This window comes from Sus scrofa, chromosome 1 (assembly GCF_000003025.6).
Source record: "Sus scrofa isolate TJ Tabasco breed Duroc chromosome 1, Sscrofa11.1, whole genome shotgun sequence".
In the NCBI taxonomy this organism is placed as follows: Eukaryota; Metazoa; Chordata; class Mammalia; order Artiodactyla; family Suidae; genus Sus; species Sus scrofa.
In genome coordinates this window covers 64280389-64301718 of record NC_010443.5, presented here as the reverse complement: position 1 = coordinate 64301718, position 21330 = coordinate 64280389, and the positions used below count along the sequence as shown (strand labels likewise).

Below are 21330 nucleotides of genomic sequence, written 5' to 3'. Positions count from 1 at the left end.
TGCTTATGTCTGCTTTCCTGGAGAAAGTTTAAGATCAATTTGACAGGATTATTCTCCCACCTTTTGAGAAAAAGGAAAATTCCAAGGGGATTTTAACTATATTTCTTTATAGAAAGTAGAGCTCCTTCAATAGTTACCTCATCTATATAAGATTGTTGTCTTTGAAGTTGCAGAGAAGAAAACTGAGATACAAAGAAAGTTCAGTGACTTGCTCAAGGTCACATGGCTAGTAAGTGGGGGAGCCAATATTTTATCAAGGTTGCAGCCCAAGAAAGAGCCAGGATTTCATGCCATTTGTGACATCCCCTCCCCAGCTGAATACATGTTTAGAAGACAAAATACATCAGCTGAGGTCATTGTCCAGGGAGTCTTGTCTGGTTCCCTGGGCCAACAGAGACTGCATATGTTAAGCAGATGCAATTTATTTAATCTGTGAGATGGGAAAAGGGAGTCTTGGCAGTTTTTCTCCAAAACACTCCCCTGTAAACTGGCAGAAAGAAGGCGTTTGGGAGAAGAAGGTGCCAGCTTGGCAACATATCCTCCAGCCCAAAGGAAGTAATCACAAATCAATAGCAATGGAGGTGATCTGGAAACGCAGACTAATCACTTGCACACTCAGGCAGCTGCTCCTCACATGCTGCCTGCCATCCTCAGAGTACCACATGAGAGTCAACCTCTGTGCCAGGCATTAGCTTACACCTTCGCTGAATAAACAAGGGTGCCTGACTCTCCTCAGCAGTCTATTCGTAATATTTTCCACAAGTCAGTATTACCAACAAATCCAAATCTCAATCTTTAAACAAGTATTAATTTAAGAGCATCTCAGCTTTTTTCTTGTATGGGTTGCCCTTGTAATGGATCAAATAGTCCATGCTAAGTCAAGTACTAGAAAACAAAATAGTACACTTTCTCAACATGCCTCATCCCTGTGTGGCTAAATCCTACAAATGACAAATAAGCTTTTATGAGAGTCCAGAAGGGTCAATCTAATGAGACAAGTTATTGGCTAGTATTTAAGAGGAAAAACAAAAAACAAAAACTTTAGTCCAGGAAGTTAGTGGACCAATCTATGAACTATTTAAGTGTGACCTTCATTAATCTTAACCATGCCTTTAGAATCCAAGGATTCTATAGATTTGTGACTTATGAAAAATTTAAACTTTGATATTTTTAATATGTATACTATTTTATCTACCACTCTTTCCTGTATATTGCAACCTGCTGATTCATGCTTTAGAATTTCTACTGTCTTAATCAGCATCTTCTCATGAACACTCTGTCTCTCATTATCTTACTTCTCTGTTGATATTCTTCCAGCAAGCAGTAAAGAAATGGCTCGCTTTTGAACATTCAGCTAGTCTCTCCAACCATCAATATATTTCTGTTAATGAACCAGAATAAACAATTCTGTAGTGACCAAAAAAATTTTGAGATTGCGCAACCATAGTTTAAATGAATAACATAACCAATTGTCAATAACAAAAATGAAAGGATATATGATGAGTTTGTTTCCATGAAGACCTCCATTCCAGACATCTCTTTGGCAGTCCATATGCTTATATGAACTTATAATCTATAAGCAGTAAAGGCTCTAAAAGCCTTTGTCAAATTTATCTGTGCTTTGTGGGATTAGCGTGCCAGCCAAGGGAATAAACAGAGCATTTGCAGAAATGATTGATTTTGTACATCAAAATAACTACTGAAACACAGAACTAACAATAATGCTGACTTTTTTTAAAAAAAGCAAATGTAATAGAATATTTTATTGTCCAATTTCAGAGATAAAATTTATTCCACTGACATAGGCACTGATTAAAACATTTATGAATCGCCTCTTTTAGAATCACCCGAATCCTGGGGCTACTTGTCAGTGGTTTAAAATATACACATGTACCCCCTCATCTTTTGAGGATAGAGTTGTTTGTTTAGGAACAGCCAGAAGTCATGAGTTAATTAGTGTATATGATTAGTGACCATTCTAACTTGATTTCTATTCCTTGAGCTGATTTAATGTAACAATGAATGGAAATATACCCATAAGTATTTTTAAAATTCGCATCTTTATTACCCAAACGTGTTTTCATCGGTTAAGTAGTCAAATGAAGGGTTCCAAAGCCACTTAAAAATCAAGGTCCCAGCATTACAGAGCAATGCCTGTTGCCCAGTTCAGTGTTTGACAATTCTGAAAAGTGCAAAATAAAAAGAAACCCCCAAAACAGTGAAGACTAACAACTGCATAGATGAAAGACTTGAAGCATTCCTTAAAAGAAAACTGTTGTTATCCAAAAGGGTGGACCAAGCTCTAGTAAAAGGCAGATTTCAATTAACTAAAAACTCCACTAAAGACTTACATTGTTTTTCAAAGAACCAACTTGTGGGCTTTAATAGTATATGTTAATCCCAAACTCAGAACATATCCCTCCTCCTTTCCCCTTTGGTAGGCATACATTTGTTTTCTATGTCTGTGGGTCTACTCTGTTTTGTATAGATTAGATTCCACATATAAACTATATCATGTGATATTTGTCTTTGTCTAGCCTACTTAGTATGATAATCTCAAGATTTACCCATGTTGCTGCAAATGGCATTATTTCATTCCTTTTTATGTCTGAGTAGTAGTCCATCGTGCATATATACTACATCTTCTTTTTTTTTTTTTTTTTTTTTTGTCTTTTTGCTATTTCTTTGGGCTGTTCCCGCGGCATATGGAGGTTCCCAGGCTAGGGGTCTAATTGGAGCTGTGAGCTGTAGCTACCGGCCTACACCAGAGCCACAGCAACGCAGGATCCGAGCCGCATCTGCAACCTACACCACAGCTCATGGCAACGCCAGATCCTTAACCCACTGAGCAAGGGCAGGGACCGAACCCGCAACCTCATGGTTCCTAGTTGGATTCGTTAACCACTGCGCCACGACAGGAACTCCTACTACATCTTCTTTATCCATTCCTCTGTTGACGGACATTTAGGTTACTTCCATGTCTTTCCTGCTGTAAATAATGCTTATGTGAACACTGGAGTAAATATATCTTTTTGAATTATGGCTTTCTCTGGGTATGTGCACCACTCCTGGTTTAGGGTCATACTGTAACTCTATTTTTAGTTTTTAAGGAAGCTCTATACTGTTCTCTATGGTGGCTGTGCCAGTTTGCATTCCCACCAATAGTGGAGGAGGGTCCTTTTCCTCCACACTCTCTCCAGCATTTATTATTTATAGACTTTTTTTAATGATGGCCATTCTGACCACTGTGAGGTGATAGTTTTGATCTACATTTCTCTAATAACTAGCCATGTTGAGCATCTTTTCATGTGCTTCTTGGCCATCTCTGTGTCTTTTGTGGAGAAATGTCTACTTAGATCTTCTGCTCCTTCCCACCTGCATTTTTTTTTTTTTTTTTTTTTTTTAAGAGCTACACCTGCAGTACATGGAAGTTCCCAGGCTAGGGTCGAATTGGAGCTGCAGCTACCAGCCTATGCCACAACCACAGCAATGCAGAATCCAAGCCACATCTGTGACTTATACCACAGCCTCTGGCAATGCCAAATCCTTAACCCACTGAGCAGGGCCAGAGATTGAAACTGCATCCTCATGGATACTAGTCAGGTTTGTTACCTCTGAACCACAATAGGAACTCCTGCCCATTTTTCGGTTGAGTTGTTTGTATTTTTGATATTAAGCTGTATACATTATTTGCATATTTTGGAGATTAATCCTTCATCAGTCACATCATTTGAAATTTTTTTCTCCCATTCTGTCGGTTGTCTTTGTTTATGGTTTCCTTTGCTGTGCAAAAGCTTTTAGGTTTATTTCAGTCCCATTTGTTTATTTTTGTATTTATTTCCATTATGAGAGTAATGACAGGTCCAAAAAGATGTTGCTGTGATTTATGTCAAAAAATGTTCTTTGTTTTCTCCTAAGAGTTTTATAGTATATGGTTTTACATATAGGTCTTTAATCCATTTTGAGTTTGTTTTGGTATATGGTGTTAGAGAATGTTCTAATTTCATTCTTTTACATGTAGCCGTCCAATTTTCCCAGCATCACTTACTGAAGAGACTCTTTCTCCATTCTTGCCTCTTTTATTATAGAATAATTGACCATAAGTGCATGGGTTTGTTTCTGGGCTTTTCCTCTCACTGTATTTTCTCTTTCCTTCTACTTTAAGTTCTAACTTAATACAGTGCAGTTAAGAGATCAGGGTCTGCATAATACTTAATTTTTGAAATCTGCTGAAGTCTTCTTAACCTTAACCCTAGTATATGATTGGTTTTTGTAAATGTTGCATTTATGCTTAGGAAGAAAATATTCTGAGAGAGTCTATATCTATATATATATATCTATATATTTATCCTAAGCCATATATGTGTGTATATATATCATGTTAGACCACAAAACCAGTCTTAATAAATTTGAGCCTAAAATCATATCAAGAATCCTTTCCAACCACAATGGTATGGAAACAAATCAATGACAAGAAAACTGAAAAATTCAAAAAAAATGTAGAGATCAATTAACATGCTACTGAACAAAACAAAACAAAAAATGACCAAAGAAGAAATCAAAAAAGTCAAAAAATCTTCAGGCAAATTAATATGGAAATACAACATACTACAAGTTATGGGATACAGCAAAAGCTGTTCAAGGAAAGATCACAGCAATACATGCCTACATTAAGAAAAAAAGCTCAAATAAGCACTCTAACTTTACACCTCAAGGAACTAGAAAAGAACAAACTAAGCCAAAAGTTAGTAGAAGGAAGGAATTAAAGAATCAAAGTGGAAACAAATGAAAAAGAGATCAAAAAGACAACAGAAAAGGTCAATAAAGCTAAAAGCCACTTTTTAAAAATGATAATAAACTAGCTAGACATATCAAAAGGGGAAAAATTCAGAAAGGGAGAGGTTAAAAGTAGAAGGAATAATGCCAGTTACTCCAGATGCCAGGAAATGGAGAGACATCCAAAAAAAAAAATAAAATAAAATTCTTAAGACTGATGTCAAAGAGATCTGCCCCAAGATCAGCCAAGATGGCACAGGAGTAAGATCCTGAGCTCACTTTCTCTCATAAGCACACCAAAATTACAACTATTTGCAGAACAACTATCAACTAAAAAGACTGGAACCTACCAGAAAAGATCTTCTACAACGAAAGACACAAGGAAGGAACCACGGCAAAACAGGTAAGAGGTGTAAAGTTGTAATTTAGTCAAGTCCCATACCCACAAACAGCAGAATAACAATTGCAGGGGTTCTCCCCAAAGGAGTGTGGGGTCCAAGCCCCACATTGTGTTCCCCAGCATAGGGGTTTTCCACCAGGAAGATGAGTCCCCAGAGTATTTGGCATTAAAGGTCAGTAGAGCTTACTTTTGTGAGTCTTAGAGGGTAGGGGGAATAGAGACCTTATACTTAAAGTGGGTACACAAAATCTCACATACTCTGGGTACCAGAGGAGAAGCAGTAATTGAAAGAAACTTTGGTCAGACCTGCTGATCTTTCAGAGTATCCTAGAAGGCAGGAGGCAACTGCAGCTCACCCTGGGAACAAAGACAATGGTGGCAGCCATTTGTAGGAGCTTGTTCTACCATGTAGACACTGGTGCTAGGATGTGCCGGTAAGGAATCCTCCTTCTAGTTTATTGTCCTCAAGATTTATCTTACAGGTGCCAGTGCTGGAACACCTCAGGCCAATTAACTGGGCATGAACACCATCCTACCTACCAGCAGACAGGGCTGCCTTAGATCTCCTGGGTCTAGTGGAAATGGCCCTGTCCATGAGAAGCCCTGGGACCTGGCCCCACACAGTAGTTTGCAGACATTAGAACTGAGACCCTAAAGGCCTTCTAGCCAGACACCCTAGGACTCAGCTCCACCCAGGACTGGGCAGATACCAGCCCCAAAATCTTCTGGGACCTGGCCCCACCCTCCAGTGAACTGTCCCTAGCCTCCCTGCTGGCCTCACACACCAGGAGGCAGACACTACCTTTCAGACAACAACTGCAGCCTTAGAGCCTGTGGACCCAGCACACACCCCAGCCAGCCAGATCCTGCTGGGCCCCAGCCCCACCCATTAGTGAACCTGCTCTAGTCTGGGAATCAACCTCACCTACCAGCAGGTGGGTTACAACACCCTACAGCCTGCAGACCTGGCCCACAGACTAGCAGGCCAGACCCTGCCCTGTGACTGGGTGGACACCAGCCTCGCCTATCAGCCAACAAAAGCCCTGGACCCCATAGCCAACTGTCATAGCAGCTCTGGCAACCAGACCCCAGGACCTGGCTTTATCCACAAGTGGGTAGGCAACAGGCCCTGTGAACTCCTGGAACCTGACTCCACCCACCAATAATAGTCCCAGGGTGACAGAGCCAACCTCCTTGTGACACAGTTCTGCAACCAGTGGCCAGCAGCCTCTGCCCAAAGGAAAGCCTGACAACTAATAGGACTGGGGGTCAGCCAAGCCAACCAGACTACCCACAGTAGGTAGTCAGTGCACATAAGGGACACATCTCGAGAATGTAGCCCTGGTGATGAGAGAGGGTTGCAATGCTGGGACACAGGGAAATGAAAGAGTTCTGAGTAATGATTATAAAGATGATATGAGAGCTCAGGAAAAGAATGAATGCATAGAATGATAAATCAGAAGTTTTTAACAACGTGTTAGAAAATCTGAAGAATAACCAAACAGGAGAAGAATACGATAAGTGAAATGAAAAGTACACAAGAGGAATCAATAGTAGACTAAACTACATAGAGGGATGGATCACTGATTTCCAGTTCACTAACTGCAAGACAGAATAGTGGATATTACTGACACTAAACACAATGAATGAAAAGAAATGAGAATTGTTTAAGAGACTCTAGGACAACATCAAGTGCATTAATAGTTGCATTATAGAGATCCCAGGAGGAGAAGAGAGAGGAACAGAGAATATATTTGAAGACATGATGCCTAAAAATTTCCCTAACCTGGGAAGGGAAACAGACATCCAGGTCCAGAAAGGCAGAGAGTCCCATACAGGATTAAACTAAAGAGAAATACACCAAGACACACTGCAATTAAAATGAAAAAAACTAAAGATTAAGAGAAAATACTAAAAGCAGCCAGGGAAAAGCAACAAATAACATAGAAGGAACTCTCATAAGGCTATCAGCTGACTTTACAGCAGAAACTGCAGTCAAGAGAGGGTCACAATATATTTTAAGTGATGAAAGGGAAACCCCTATAAACAAGAATAGTCTACCTGGTAAGGATCTCATTCAGATTTGATGGAGAGGTGAAAAAGTTTTAAGCAAAGGCTAAAAGAGACCAGCATCAACAAACCAGCTTTACAAAAAAGGTTAAACAAACTTCTTTAAGTGAGAAAGAAAAGGCCACAATAGAAACATGAAAATTATGAAAGAAAAAAAAAAAACTCATTAGTAAACGTAAGCATGCATACAGTAGACATTAGAAACTGTCCATACACAAAGCTAGTAGCAAGGTTAAAAGATAAAAGGAGTAAACATCTATATTCACAGTAAGCAGTTAAAGAGATATACAAAACAATTAGAAGCAAAATACAACACCAAAAATAATAATCATGAGAGAAAGTAAAAATGCAGGGTTCATTTCATTTGAAGTTAAAAGATCAGCAATTTAAAACAATCATTCATATACACAGATGGCTAAATTAAAACCTCATAGTAACCACAAAGCAAAAATCTGTAATAGATATACATACATACACACGCACAAAGGAATCTAAGCATAACACTAAAGACAGTCGCTAAATCATGAGAAAGAGGAAGGAACAAAAAAGACTTTAAAAAGCAATTAACAAAAATATCAATAATGACTTTAAATGTAAGTAGACTAAATTATTCAACCCAAAGACAAAGAGTAGCTGAATGGATACCAAAAAAAAAAAAAAAAAAAAAAAAAACCCTTATATATGTTGCCTACAAGACATTTCAGATCTAGAGAAATAGACTGAAAAGTGAGAAGATAGAAAAAGCAATTCCATGCAAATGGAAATCAAAAGCTGGAATAGCAATACTTACATCAGACAAAATTGAACAATGTCTATAACAAAAGACAAAGAAGGGTGTTATATAATGAACAAGAGCTCAATCCAAGAAGATATAACAATTCTAACTATATATGCTCCCAAGATAGGAGCATCTAAATACATAGAGCAAATATTAATTGAGAGAAAGGGAGAAATTGACACTAACAATAAGAGTAGGGGATTTTAACACTCCGCTTACATCAATGGACAGGTCATCCTGACACACTGAACCCAGGAATAAACAGAAAATAGGAATAGACCAATTACCAATAATGTAGTTTAATCACTAATAATTTTTAAAGCAAAACCTCCCAATAAACAAACTCCAGAACCAGATGGCTTCACAGGTGAATTCTCTATCCTCAAACTATTCTAAATACTAACAACAAAGTATCAGAAATTTACAGAATCAATCCCATTTACCACTGTATCAAAAAGAATAAAATGCCTAGGAATTAACATACTCAGGGAGGTAAAAGACCCATACTCAGAAAACTAGAAGATGCTGATGAAAGAAACTGAAGACAATGTAAACAGATGGAAAGATATACTGTATTCTTGGATTGGAAGAGTTAATATTAGGATGACCACACTACAATCTAAAGATTTAATGCAATCTCTATCAAAATACCAATGCTATTTTTCAAAGAATTAGAATAAACAATTTTAAAAGTTGTATAGAAACACAAAAGACCCTGACTAGCCAAAACAATCTTGAGAAAGAACAGAGCTAGAAGAATCATGTTCCCTAACTTAAAACTATGCTACCAAGCTACGATAATCAAAACAGTAAGGTTCTGGCACACACAAAAATATATAGACCAATAGAACAGAATAAAGAGTCAGAAATAAACCCACACACGCATGGTCAATTCATCTATGACAAGGAGGCAAGAATACACAAGAAAATTCGTTATCTTTAATAAATGGTGCAGGGAGAACTGGACAGCTATTTGTAAAGAATGAAATTAGAATATTCTCTAACAACCATACACAAAAATAAAATAAATAAAAGATCTAAATATTGGGAGTTCCCATTGTGGCACAGTGGAAACAAATCTGACTAGGAACCATGAAGTTGCAGGTTCAATCCCTCCCTGGCCTCGCTCAGTGGGTTAAGGACCTGGCATTGCTGCGAGCTGTGGTGTAGGTCATAGACGCAGCTCAGATCTGATGTTGCTATGGCTGTGGCATAGGCTGGCAGCTGCAGCTCTGATTGGACCCCCAGCCTGGGAACCTCCATATTGCTGCAGGTGTGGCCATAAATAAATAAATAAATAAATGTAAGGTTGGATAATATAAAACTCCAAGAAGAAAGCATAGGCAGAACACACTTTGAAAAATTGAAACAATATTTTTTTGGTTCCTCTGCTAAAACAAAACAAAAGCAAAAGTAAATAAATGGGACCTAATTAAACTTAAAAGCTTCTCCACAGCAAAGGAAACACCAGCAAAATGAAATGATAACTGACTGAACAGGAAATGATAACTGTAAATGGGAAGACTCACAAAGGGTTATATATAAACAATTCATACAACTCAACATCAAAAAAAAAAAAAAAAAAAAAAAACCCGGTGAAAAAGATAGGCAAAAGAACTGAATATACATTTTTCCAAAGAAGAAATGCAGATTACCAAAAAGCACATGAAAAGATACTCACACATCACTAGTCATCAACAAAACGCAAATTAAAATTACAATGAAATATAACCACACCCCTGTCAGAATAGTTATCATTAAAAAGAACACAACAAATGTTGGCAAGGATATGGAGAAATGGGAACCCTCCTGCACTGTTGGTGGGACTGCAAATTGGTGCAGAACTATGGAAAACCATATGGAGATTTCTCAAAAAACTAAAAATACAATGACTATATAACCTAGTAATTCCACACCTGGGTATATATCCAAAAGAAACCAAAACTCTATTTTGAAAGGACATATGCACCCAAATGTTCATAGCAGCATTATTTACAATTGCCAAGGTATGGAACCTAACTGTCCATTAGCAAATGAATGGAAAAAGATGTGGTATATATACAAGAGAATGCTACTCAGCCATAAAAAATAAAATTTTGCCATTTGCAGAAACATGCATGGACTTGGAGGACATTAGGCTAAGTGAAATAAGTCAGAGAAAGGTAAATACTATAGATATCACTTATATGTGGAATCTAAAAAGACAACAAAGTAGTAAATATAATAAAAAAGAAGCAAAGTCACATATATAGAGAATAAACTAGTGGTTACCAGTGGGGAGAGGGAACAGTGAAGGGGCAATGTAGAGGTAGGGGATTTTTTTTAAGGGTTATTATGGGATTATATGAAATCGTATCCAAGAAACTTTTGAAAATTGTAAAGCACTAGAGAATTTAAAGGATCTTTCATTCAATTCAAAAAAGATTGTGTTTAATAGTCACCTCTTGATGGTTCAGCTTCTCATTTGAATGTTGAAAACACTTAGAAAAACTTAAACTATAAAATAGCAATCAGACAAATGAAAGAAATAAAAGGTATCCAGATTGGAAGAGAAAAGGTAAAACTGTCACTATATGAAAGCAATTATTTTTAGAAAACCCTAAGGACTCCACACAAAAACTATCCAAACGGATCCATCAATTCAGCAAAGTAGCAGGTTACAAGATTAACATTCAGGAATTGCCACAGTAATCCTAAGGGGGGAAAAAAAATCTCAGAAAAAGGTATAACTCTTCCAGACTTCCAGATAATGTTACAAAGCTTCAGTAACCAAAACAGTGTGGTACCAAAACACATATTGATCAATGGAACAGAACCGAGAGCCCAAAAATAAATCCACACATCTATAATCAGTTAATCTTTGACAAAGGAGGCAAGAATATAAAATGGGGAAAAGACATTCTTTTCAGCAAGGGGTGCTGGCAAAACTGGACAACTGCATGTAAATCAATGACACTGGAACACCCCCTCACATCATGCACAAAAATAAACTCAAAATGGCTTTAAGACTTAAGACAAGACACCATAAAAGTGCTGGAAGAGAAGAGAGGGAAAACATTTTCTGACATCAACCATACAAATGTTTTCTTAGATCAGTCTCTCAGGGCAACAGAAATAAAAACAAAAATAAACCAGTGGGACCTAATCAAACTGACAAGCTTTTGCATAGCAAAGGAAACCATTAAAAAAGAAAAAAAGACAACATAAAAATGGGAGAAAATAGTTGCAAGTTATGCAACTGACAAGGGCTTAATCTTTAAAATATACAAACAGCTCATACAACTCAACAACAAAAAACAAACAACCCAATTGAAAAATGGGCAGAAGACCTAAACAGACATTTCTTCAAAGAAAACATACACATGGCCAGCAGGCACACAAAAAATGCTCAACATCACTACGAATTAGAGAAATGCATATCAAAACTACAATGATAAACCACCTCACACCAGTCAGGATAGTTATCAATGAGTCTACAAAATAAATGCTAGAAAGGGTGTAGACAAAAGCCCTCCTACACTGTTGGTGGGGAAGTAAATTGATACAACTGCTATGGAAAACAGTATGGAGTTTCCTCAGAAACTAAATATAGAACTACCATATGATCCAGCAATTCAATTCCAATCCTTGGTATATACCTGGACAAAACTACAATTCAAAAAGATACACGCACCCCTACATTCTCAGCAGCACTATTCACAATAGCTGAGACATGGAAACAACCTAAATGTCCATCAAAAGATGAATGGATTAAAAAGATATACATGTATACATAATGGAATAGCACTCAACCATAAAAAGAACAAATTAATGCCATTTGCAGCAACATGGAAGCTGTACAGGAGAAATTAACACTGTACATCAACTATGCTTCAATTAAAAAAAAAAAGAAGACAAATGGAAAGATATTGTGCTCATGGATTAGAAGATTTAAAATTGTTATGATGTCCATACTACCCAAAACAATGCAATCTTAATCAAAATGCTAATGGTATATTTTGGAGAGGAAAAAAATTCTAAAGTATGTATGAAACCACAAATGATTCCAAACAGCCAATACAGTCTTTTAAAAGCAGAACAAAGCTGGAGGCATCACAATTTCAGATTTCAAACTACTGTACAAAGCTATAGTAAAGAGAACAGTATGTTGTTGACATAAAACCATACACATAGATGAATGGAACAGAATAAGGAGCCCAGAAATAAACCTATGAAAATACAGCCAATTAATTTATGACAAAGGAGCCAAGGATGTACAACAGGAGAAAATATGTCTTTTAATAAATGATGTGGGAAAAACTGGACCCCTGTCTTATACTATACACAAAAATAAGCTCAGAAGAGATTAAAGACTAGAACATGAGACCTGAAACCATAAAAATCCTACAAGAAAACTCAGAGCTTAAACTCTCTGACATTGGTCTTGGCAAGGATTTTTTAATTTAACACCAAAAGCAAAGGCAACAAAAGTAAAAATAAGTGGGGCTACATCATATTAAATAGCTTCTGCACATCCAAGGAAACTGTCAATAAAATTAAAAGTCAATCCATGGGAATGTGAGAACATATTTGCGAATTATATATCTGATAAAGGGTTCATATCCAGAAAATTCAAAGAACTCATAACACTCAATAGAAAAAAATCTAATTAAAAAAATGGGCAGAGGCTCTGGATAGACATTTCTCCAAAGAAGACATGCAGGTGGCCAACAGATATATAAAAACATGCCCAACATCACTAATCATCGGGGAAATGCTAATCAAAACCATAGTGAGATACCACCTCATACTTGTTAAAATGATCATTAAAAAGACAGGAGATAACAAGAGTTGGCAAGAGAAACCTTATACACTGTTGGTAGAAATGTAAATTGATTCCGCTACTATAAAAAACATTATGCAGCTTCCTTAAAAATTTTAAAAAGAAACTACCTTATGATCCAGCAATTCCACTTACAGATATTTATCCAAAGGAAACAAAATCACTATCTTGAAGAGACATCTGTACCCCCATAGTCACTGCAGCATTATCTGTAACAGCCAGGATATGGAAACAACACAAACGTCCTTGACGGATAAATGGGTAAAGAGAATGTGAAAATATATTTGTGTGTTTGCGTGCGTGTGTGTGTGTGTGCCATAAAGAAGAAAGAAATCCTGCAATAATATAGATGGACCTTGAGGGCATCATTATGTTAAGTGAAATAAGCCAGAGAAAGACAAATACTCTATGATCCCACATGCAGAATCTAAACTGAACACTGCAGCAGCATGGATGGCTCTAAAGGTTCTCATAATAAGTGAAATAAGTCAAAGAAAACCAAATACCACATGATGTCAATTATGCATGGAATCTAGTAAAAATGATATAAATGAACTTATATACACAACAGGCACAGACTCACGAAATTCGAAAACAAACTTATGGCTATGAAAGAGGAAATGTAGGAGGAAAGGGATAAATTAGGAGTTTGGGATTAACATTTACACATATAGAATAGATAACCAACAAGGACCTACTATATAGCATAGGAAACTCTACTCAATATTCTGTACAGATATGGAAAAGTATCTGAAAAAAGAATGAATGTATACATATAACTGAATCACTCTGCTGTATACCTGAAACTAACACAACATTATAAAGCAACTATACTCCAATAAAAATAAGATTTTTTTTTAATTAAAAAAGATCTCATAGAAACAAAAACAGATTGGTGGTCACCAGAGGCAGCAGGTAGGGGAGTGATGGAAATATGTGAAGGTGGTCAAAAGACACAAACTTATAGTTATGAGAATAATAAGTTCATGGGATGTAATGTACAGCATGGTGACTATAGGTAACAATACTGGACTATATACTTGGAAGTTTCTAAGGGAGTAAATCTTAAAAGTTCTTATCATAAGAAGAAACTTTGGGGAGTTTCCATTGTGGCACAGTGGAAATAAATCCGACTAGTCTCCATGAGGATGTGGGTTTTATCCCTGGCCTTCCTGAGTGGGTTAAGGATCCGGTGTTGCTGTGGCTGTAGCTCGGATTCGACCCCTAGCCTGGGAACTTATATATGCTCTGGGTGTGGCCCGAAAAAAAAGAAAAATACTTTTGCAACTATAAGAGGCAAAAGATGTTAACTCATTGTGTGGATCATTAAGCAATATATACATATATAAAGTTATGTTGTACACTTTAATATAAAGTGTCAGTTATGTCTCAATAAAACTGAAAAAAAATATATTCTTTCTGCTTGATCTGGAACATATATATCCATTAACATAGCTTGTTAATTATATTATTCATATTTGTGCTTCCTTTGATGATTTAGATCTACTTGATCTATATCAACAAAAGAAATATGTTAAAAATCTCCAAACGAACCTCTGGCAAAACAAATCAAGAAGAGAAAAAACAAACTCTATTGTGAAACATAAAGGGGATTATGAGGATAACTTAACAACTATAGGCTAACAATTTTGAAAACTTAGCTAATAAGGAAAAGTTTTTTGAAAAAAAAATATTTGAGATGTGACTGAAAAAGAAATTAAAAACTTGTAGTCCTGCAACTATTAGTCCTGCAATTATTAAAGATATTGAGCCAACTGTTTAAAACCTTCCCACAAAGATGGGATGAGATAATACCAGTAGTTATAAGAATATATTTTTCTGGAGACAGGAGAAAGGTCAGGGCTAATACAGGTCAATATGTTATCAGAGAGCATATAAAGTAGAAAAACAACTATGGTAAGAATTGTTGAAAAATATAAAAGAAAATAATAATATCTTGTCTATATATATCAAAAAAAGCTATAGTTCTGAAAGGCCACTGGCAACTTGCCCAGCCTGGGCTCCTCACAGGCTGATGTGCCAGGACTGTTTCCAGGGCAGAAGCTGTCCTCAGCAGACCAATCATAAACCACTACTGCTCACTTCTGCCAGAAGGAAGAACACTTTTGAAGGTGGCATTTATTCAATGAATAAACTGCAATACAGAAAATAAGGAAATAGAGGTTGAAAGTAGACATGTGGTAAAAGTACTATTACCAAAACTTTGTAGGTTTTTTTGGTTTATGACAAAGGGAAAGGTATCCCACTTTCCCACTTCCAGAATATACTACATACATTTCCAAAGCTCATTCCCATCTTTATTTTCAATAGAGCTCCATCATTTCCTAGATATCATCTTTTGGATGCAGGATGTTCAGTGGCTGAACTAGCTGCACAAAGAAAGTTCAAGCTTCTTTTTACATGTAAATATCTTTTCTTTCCATAACAACATTGCAAAAATAACCTCACTGAACCACTTGAACAAACTTCAAAGAGAACTTCAACTACTCACCTGGATACAAGCCAGAGGCTCATTTGTCCAAATCGAATATCCACCAACTAAATATATTCTCTCATTATGGACAGCAACTCCAGATTCATTTTGGCCTAAAGTAAAGAGAATTGAATAAAAAGGAAAAATACATCCATTTTTTTTGCATGTCTTAATTAACCCTTTTGCACTGAGGGATACAATTTCTCCCTGAGGCACACTTGGATACTCCACGGGATTTCTGCAGGAAGTAATCACTGCCTCCCGGTTTTCAGAGGGAAGAATTCACCACTCTGAGAGAATGAATCTGGTTTGGGTCAGAATCAGGCCATAGCACTTATTAGCCACACAAGTTAGTAAATGCAGCACTAAAACAGCAATAATAAGCCACATAGAACTAAGAGTTTTATACTGTGTTGCATGCCATTAATTTATAGTGATGGAAATAAGGTATATTCTAGGAATGCAAAACACTTCTTGTACTACAAATGCTTTTAAGGCAAGTGCTTACATTTGTTAACAGCTACAACCTCAAGAAGCCAATAAAACAGAGCCCTGCCCCCTGGTGTGCCCCAAATGAAGACAAATGAAAAAAAAGATTGATAAAGTTTGATTCTCCTTTTCTTTACATACACAACAGTTTTAAGACTACATTAAAGTTCCTGAGCTGGGACCAGCCCGGGTAGTCTCTAGGTACTGACACGCCAAAATGATGAAAGGTTCCTCCCCCATTTAAAAAAGAAGACAAAATAACTCACTACCACATATTCATCCCTGGAGGCCATCAGAGAGTGAAATAGTTGCTTTTTATTGATGGGCTGACACAGGATTGACTCGAGTCATAAATAAGATGGATCCTATAGCAGAGGGGACCGAAGGGCTAAGGTACCACTACAGCAACTTAGAGTTAAGTGCTTGTAGGTAGGACTCAAAGATCATTTTCCCCAAGACAGGAACTCAATATAAAGCACCCAAACCTCTCCCATTGGTTATGCTCCCAACGTGGCGTCCCTAGCGGCAGCTGTGAATGACAGAGCGCCCACTCAGCGTATTGAAATGTCTTCAGGCACTAGTCCTGCCCACCCTTCTGAGTTAGTGATTTTCCTATTATCAGAGCAGCCTGGAAGGGATCTGATCACTTTTGGATGTTAATAACACCAGCCAAAAAGGGAGGAAAAGTTTTCAACTTCATTAAAAAAAAACGTCAGGTATAAGCCGCTCACGGCTTTCATTTTATTCCCCTGTGGGACGAGACTGATCCTTTCCTGGTGCTGCCACATGGTAATGCTTGGAGAGGTCTGTGTGGTCAGCATGCACAGAACTTCTCTAAGGGTTAGTCTTTCGGAGAATACAGCCAGAGACAATACTTGACAGTGACAGATAATGAAGACCATTCTCCTGAGCGCACAAGAAACAAGAGGACTCAAAGTAGTGAGAAGTAAAAAATAAACTGCTTCTGTAAAGAATCATTAACTCCTTCAGCACCTGGTTCCTCCTCCTGGTATCAATCTTCCCACGTGAATATTGATTGATACTAATGGACTTGAGAAGCCTCTCTTGGCAACATGCACAAAGTAATACAGGCCTCGAGAAACCAAATGCTTGGCCACCTGACTTAGTCGGACTTTGTGAGATAAACGGTTTGCACATTTCTGGGTAATAAGAGCAAGTTGTTTTACCATCATGCACTTCATGTTTAAAGCTGCACTTAGATGTTTAAGAAAACAAGTTTGGCAACTGCTTGAATCCCTGCTTTTCCTAGTTAATCAAAGGTACTTGCCAGTCAACAGGTTAAAATTACAGCGCGTCCACTGGTCGGTGTCTATGTTATAGGAATCTATATGCCGCACGAGGATCCGGTCGTTATTATAGTCCAGGTCATTGCCTCCAAGAACATAAAGCTTTCTTTGGACAGCAGCCATGGAGTGGTAGACCCTCCTCTGCAGCATGGGGCTGCGACTTATCCACTTATTCTGAAAAAAGAAAAGAAAAAAATTCAGGTGATTTCTGTTAAGTGGAGACTTCGATGGCAGAAAACAGCAGTGCCTCATTAGTACTGGGCACCCTAACATTGGTCAATAACATTCAATTTGAATGTTGTTTACATACTTTGAAAGTATGGGCTTCTTACCTAAGAACAAGTGCAGAAGAGCCCACATGTTCCAACCCTATTTTGCAACTTGACATAAGGCAATTACTCGTGTTTGGGTTGCATGTTATATGGCAGTTTGCATTTGTAAGGGGAGCATTGAGAATTTACAAACTTTTATGATGGTTATTTCTCCCAATTGAGAGAACTTACTCCTCCAAATGATTTAAAAGAGCAAGTGTCTGGGTAGTTATACTGTGTATGGTGGTGTAATGATAACAAAAGAGGCTCTGGATTCAGGATGCTTGCTTTAATAATCTGCACATGACCTTGGCAATTTACTTAACCTATCTGTGCCTGTTTTCTCATCTGTAGAGTGGAGATAACAGTACCTACCCGATAAGCCTGCTGTAAGATTAAATGAGCTAATACACCTAAAGCATTTAGAACAATGCCTGGCACACATGTCCAATAATGTTCAAATTTTAAAAGTTATTATGATATAATCATTGACTGCCTGAGGCCCCTACATAAGCTAATGTTAGGGCAGCTTTGCTGCTCTTTCCAGGATGAACCTCATTAGGTCAATGAAATAGCTAAAGATTTGGTTCAGCAACAAACCCCTCAAAGCCCTTCATATATTTACACTCACATCTTTGCCAAATTGGGAAAAGTTATTTTCAGGCACACAGTTTTCTTGTTTTTATTTTATTTTATTTTATTTTATTTATTTTTTTTGGTAGAAGACCAAATTTTCTATGATAATTTTAGGGAAAAATGTAACTGCTATTATTTGGTTCTAGATCACTCTCAGGAATGAGAAACATATGCTCAACTCCTATCAAATAAGGCTATTTAAAATATAAAAATAGATGAAAAGCAAATATGACTTTAATTTCAAATCTCAACTAAGTAATGGACAGGTAAGTACGCTTAACCATTTTCTTTCTACATAAACATACAGAAAGAACACAGATTATTTCTTTTTGCCAAGAAAAATTTGGATTTTGACCAGAAAAATCATATGATGTTTTGAATACACAGAATTTCACCAGTTCACAGAGCTATAAAGGAAGGAGGAAAAAAAATGTTTTGTATAAATATTGGTCCATCACTATTGGCATATCAACTAGCTCATTTCTAATTACTCTTTTAAAAATACACTAACAAGAAAAAAGGAAATGATTTGTCCAGTTTTTTAGGCTTGCATTTATCAGCTCCCCCTTTTAAACCTGTCATAATAAGAATCTCCTTCCAATTAAATGTATCTTTAATAAAACAGTCAAACCTTTCTTTCAGATATTCTGCTTAGAAATACCTTTAATACATTATGCATGAGTGGATTTAACTCAAAAGTCCGATGATGCTTTCCTTAGGTCCCTTCTATGAGGCAACCCATCATAGTATTAGGAATCACTGTTTGCATTAGCAGCCCAGTCCCCTGCCACAGGACTATGGATGCCATCTGGTTTGCAAAGCCTGCCTGCATCCCCTGATTATATCTTTAGCTTCCTTCACTGCCGTGCCTGCCAGGTGAGCCGCCAACCGCTGCAAAGGCAAAGAAACAGGGAGGCCTGGTGGGGTCATTCCTAATAAGCTAGCGTGTGAATATTAATCAGTGGTGGGGAAGCAGAGGTCACCCCAGCCTGCCTGTTGGCAGGTAGCGATGTGCTCTGTGGCAGATGGCAGGCATTATCGACTCTCCACAAAGGCCTAGAAGAGAAATAAGCACCAGCGCTGAATGATAGAGTTATTGAGATTCTGAGCAAGATGCAAGCAGATGTGATGTTTGCCAGTACCCACCGTAAACAATATGCCAGCAGAATTTTTAAAAAGAGCATGTGTGTACAAACATGAAACAGAACTCATTTGAGAAATGTTAACACCTTCTTCCCTTTTAACCACGTGTGCACCAAACTCAATTGCAATTAGGGATCCCTCTTGAGACATCCAGCCCAGGGACATGTGGTCTCTGAAATCTATAGCTTCTAATGGCATCAGGAAACACGCTTTCAAAGATAGAAATACCTTCGTTAAACTCAGAATCAAGTAATTGCTAAAATAAAAAAATCCTAAATAGGTTGAGATCACTCTGAACATATATTTGATGGCAGTCCTGACCCAGACTGCCAAAGCCAACCTGTTGGTCATGATCCATTATCTTCAGCTGATGAAGATTAAGTTTCCAAATCAAATCACTCTGGAATATTGTCACAATCATGAAAAATACTTACATTACCCAAATTGCAGAAATGGCAAAATTCAGCAAACATTTGCCACAGTTACAGATACTTTGGTAGAAAAGAGAATAAAAATAGTTCTTCTTTTGGGGGTAAAAAGTCATTAGTGGACATAAAAAGTGGACAGAAGAAGGGACAGTCACCATCAAAATGCCCCCAGTTCCAGGACAGCTGTTAGATGAAAAACACTCCAACTCTCCAAATACTTCTACTTCAGACTTGTCCTACACACTGTCCTGGGTCATTTGGCTATACTGAGTTAAATAAAAGTTGGTATTTTATTAGGGAGTAATGACACCATAAGCATGTTCCCTCCTAGAATTACAGGCCTTCTAAAAGGATGTAGCAGGGGAGTTCCCTTGTGGTGCAGCAGGTTAAGGACCTGGGGTCGTCACTGCAGTAGCCTGAGTGGCTGCTGTGGCAGGGATTCAGTCCCTGGCCTGGGAGTTTCCACACACTGTGGGTGTGGCCAAAAACAAAAATTAAAAAAATAAAAGGATGTAGCAAGAGGACAATCCAAACCCTTTCTTAGGATGCCTCTAAGATGAATAGTCACTTGAGATAATGGAAATAAAGGCATTTAACTCATCAACATATTTTCCCTTTTTCATACATTATGCAAAACTGTAAAAGAGTTAAGCACTATGTACAGCATAAAACAAAAAGAGCTGAAATTTTGTGTTTTTTGAAAAAAAAAATAGCAAACAAAAGCAGTTTATCCAGATGCTTCCTTTTCTCTATGTAAGTTTAAGATGCATATGTGTGTATAGACTTGGCATTCCAACTCCTAATTACTGTGGAGATCTTTAAAAATTCATTTTAATTAAGGTAATGAGCTTTTCTTATATGAGTCTTACCTGGTTAGGTTCATATACCATTAGTCTGTTCTGATATTGTGCTGTGTTAGTTACTCCACCTGTAATGGATTAACACGTGTTAGCACTTTCATGAATAAGAAATGGGATATTCCAACACAAGAATGTGATACAATTAAAGGAAAATTAGCTACTGCTGAGGATCTGTTTGTATACCCTCGTGATGAACCCGTGACATAATTAAGAAGCTTATTGTTGAAGCAGTTTCATTTTCAAGAAACATTTCAGAAGCAATCCAGTTAAGAGCAAGCAACAAGTATGCTGAAATTACCAGGAGGCCCCCAATTCTGGCAAACTGCTCTGCATGGCCAGAATGAGGAGCGAAGTAAGGCAAGGAAGTTGGAACGAACACAGCACACAGACGAATCTCTACACAATTTATGCCAGGGACTTCAGTACATGGAAAATTCTTGTCCCTAGCTAACCTGGCAGTTTTATAGCTCTAATCTTTTGTGCACTAACAGAGATATCTTGATCTCTCTCTGCAAGAACCAAATCTAAGAAAAGACATTACTTATCAAAAAAGATCTAGAGCCAGTGCTATCCAGGAGAATATAATTAAGAACCACAAACAGGAATCACATAAGCAATTTAAAATTTTCCAGTAGTCACATTAAAAAGTAAAAAGAAACTCTTTAAACTTAGGGAGTTCCTGTTGTGGCTCAGTGGGTAAAGAACTCGACAGAGTATCCATGAAGATGCAGGTTTGATCTCTGGCCTTACTCAGTGGGTTAAGGAGCCAGCATTGCTGCAAGCTGTGGGGTTGGTGGCAGGCGCAGCTCAGATCCT

The 21330-nt window shown here is 37.5% G+C and overlaps 1 protein-coding gene across 24 annotated transcripts in view; it reads right to left on the bottom strand.

Annotated features, from left to right (window-relative positions):
• KLHL32 (kelch like family member 32) overlaps positions 1 to 21330 on the bottom strand; it is a 228515-nt gene that overhangs the window by 5465 nt on the left and 201720 nt on the right. For all 24 annotated transcript variants that reach the window (XM_003480291.3, XM_021073289.1, XM_021073272.1 and 21 more), the window contains 3 exons: positions 20524 to 20582; positions 17118 to 17310; positions 15359 to 15453 (listed from right to left, as the gene is read on the bottom strand). In XM_003480291.3, the coding sequence (XP_003480339.2) occupies positions 15359 to 15453; positions 17118 to 17310; positions 20524 to 20582 (347 nt within the window). The remainder of the gene's footprint in view (positions 1 to 15358; positions 15454 to 17117; positions 17311 to 20523; positions 20583 to 21330) is intronic.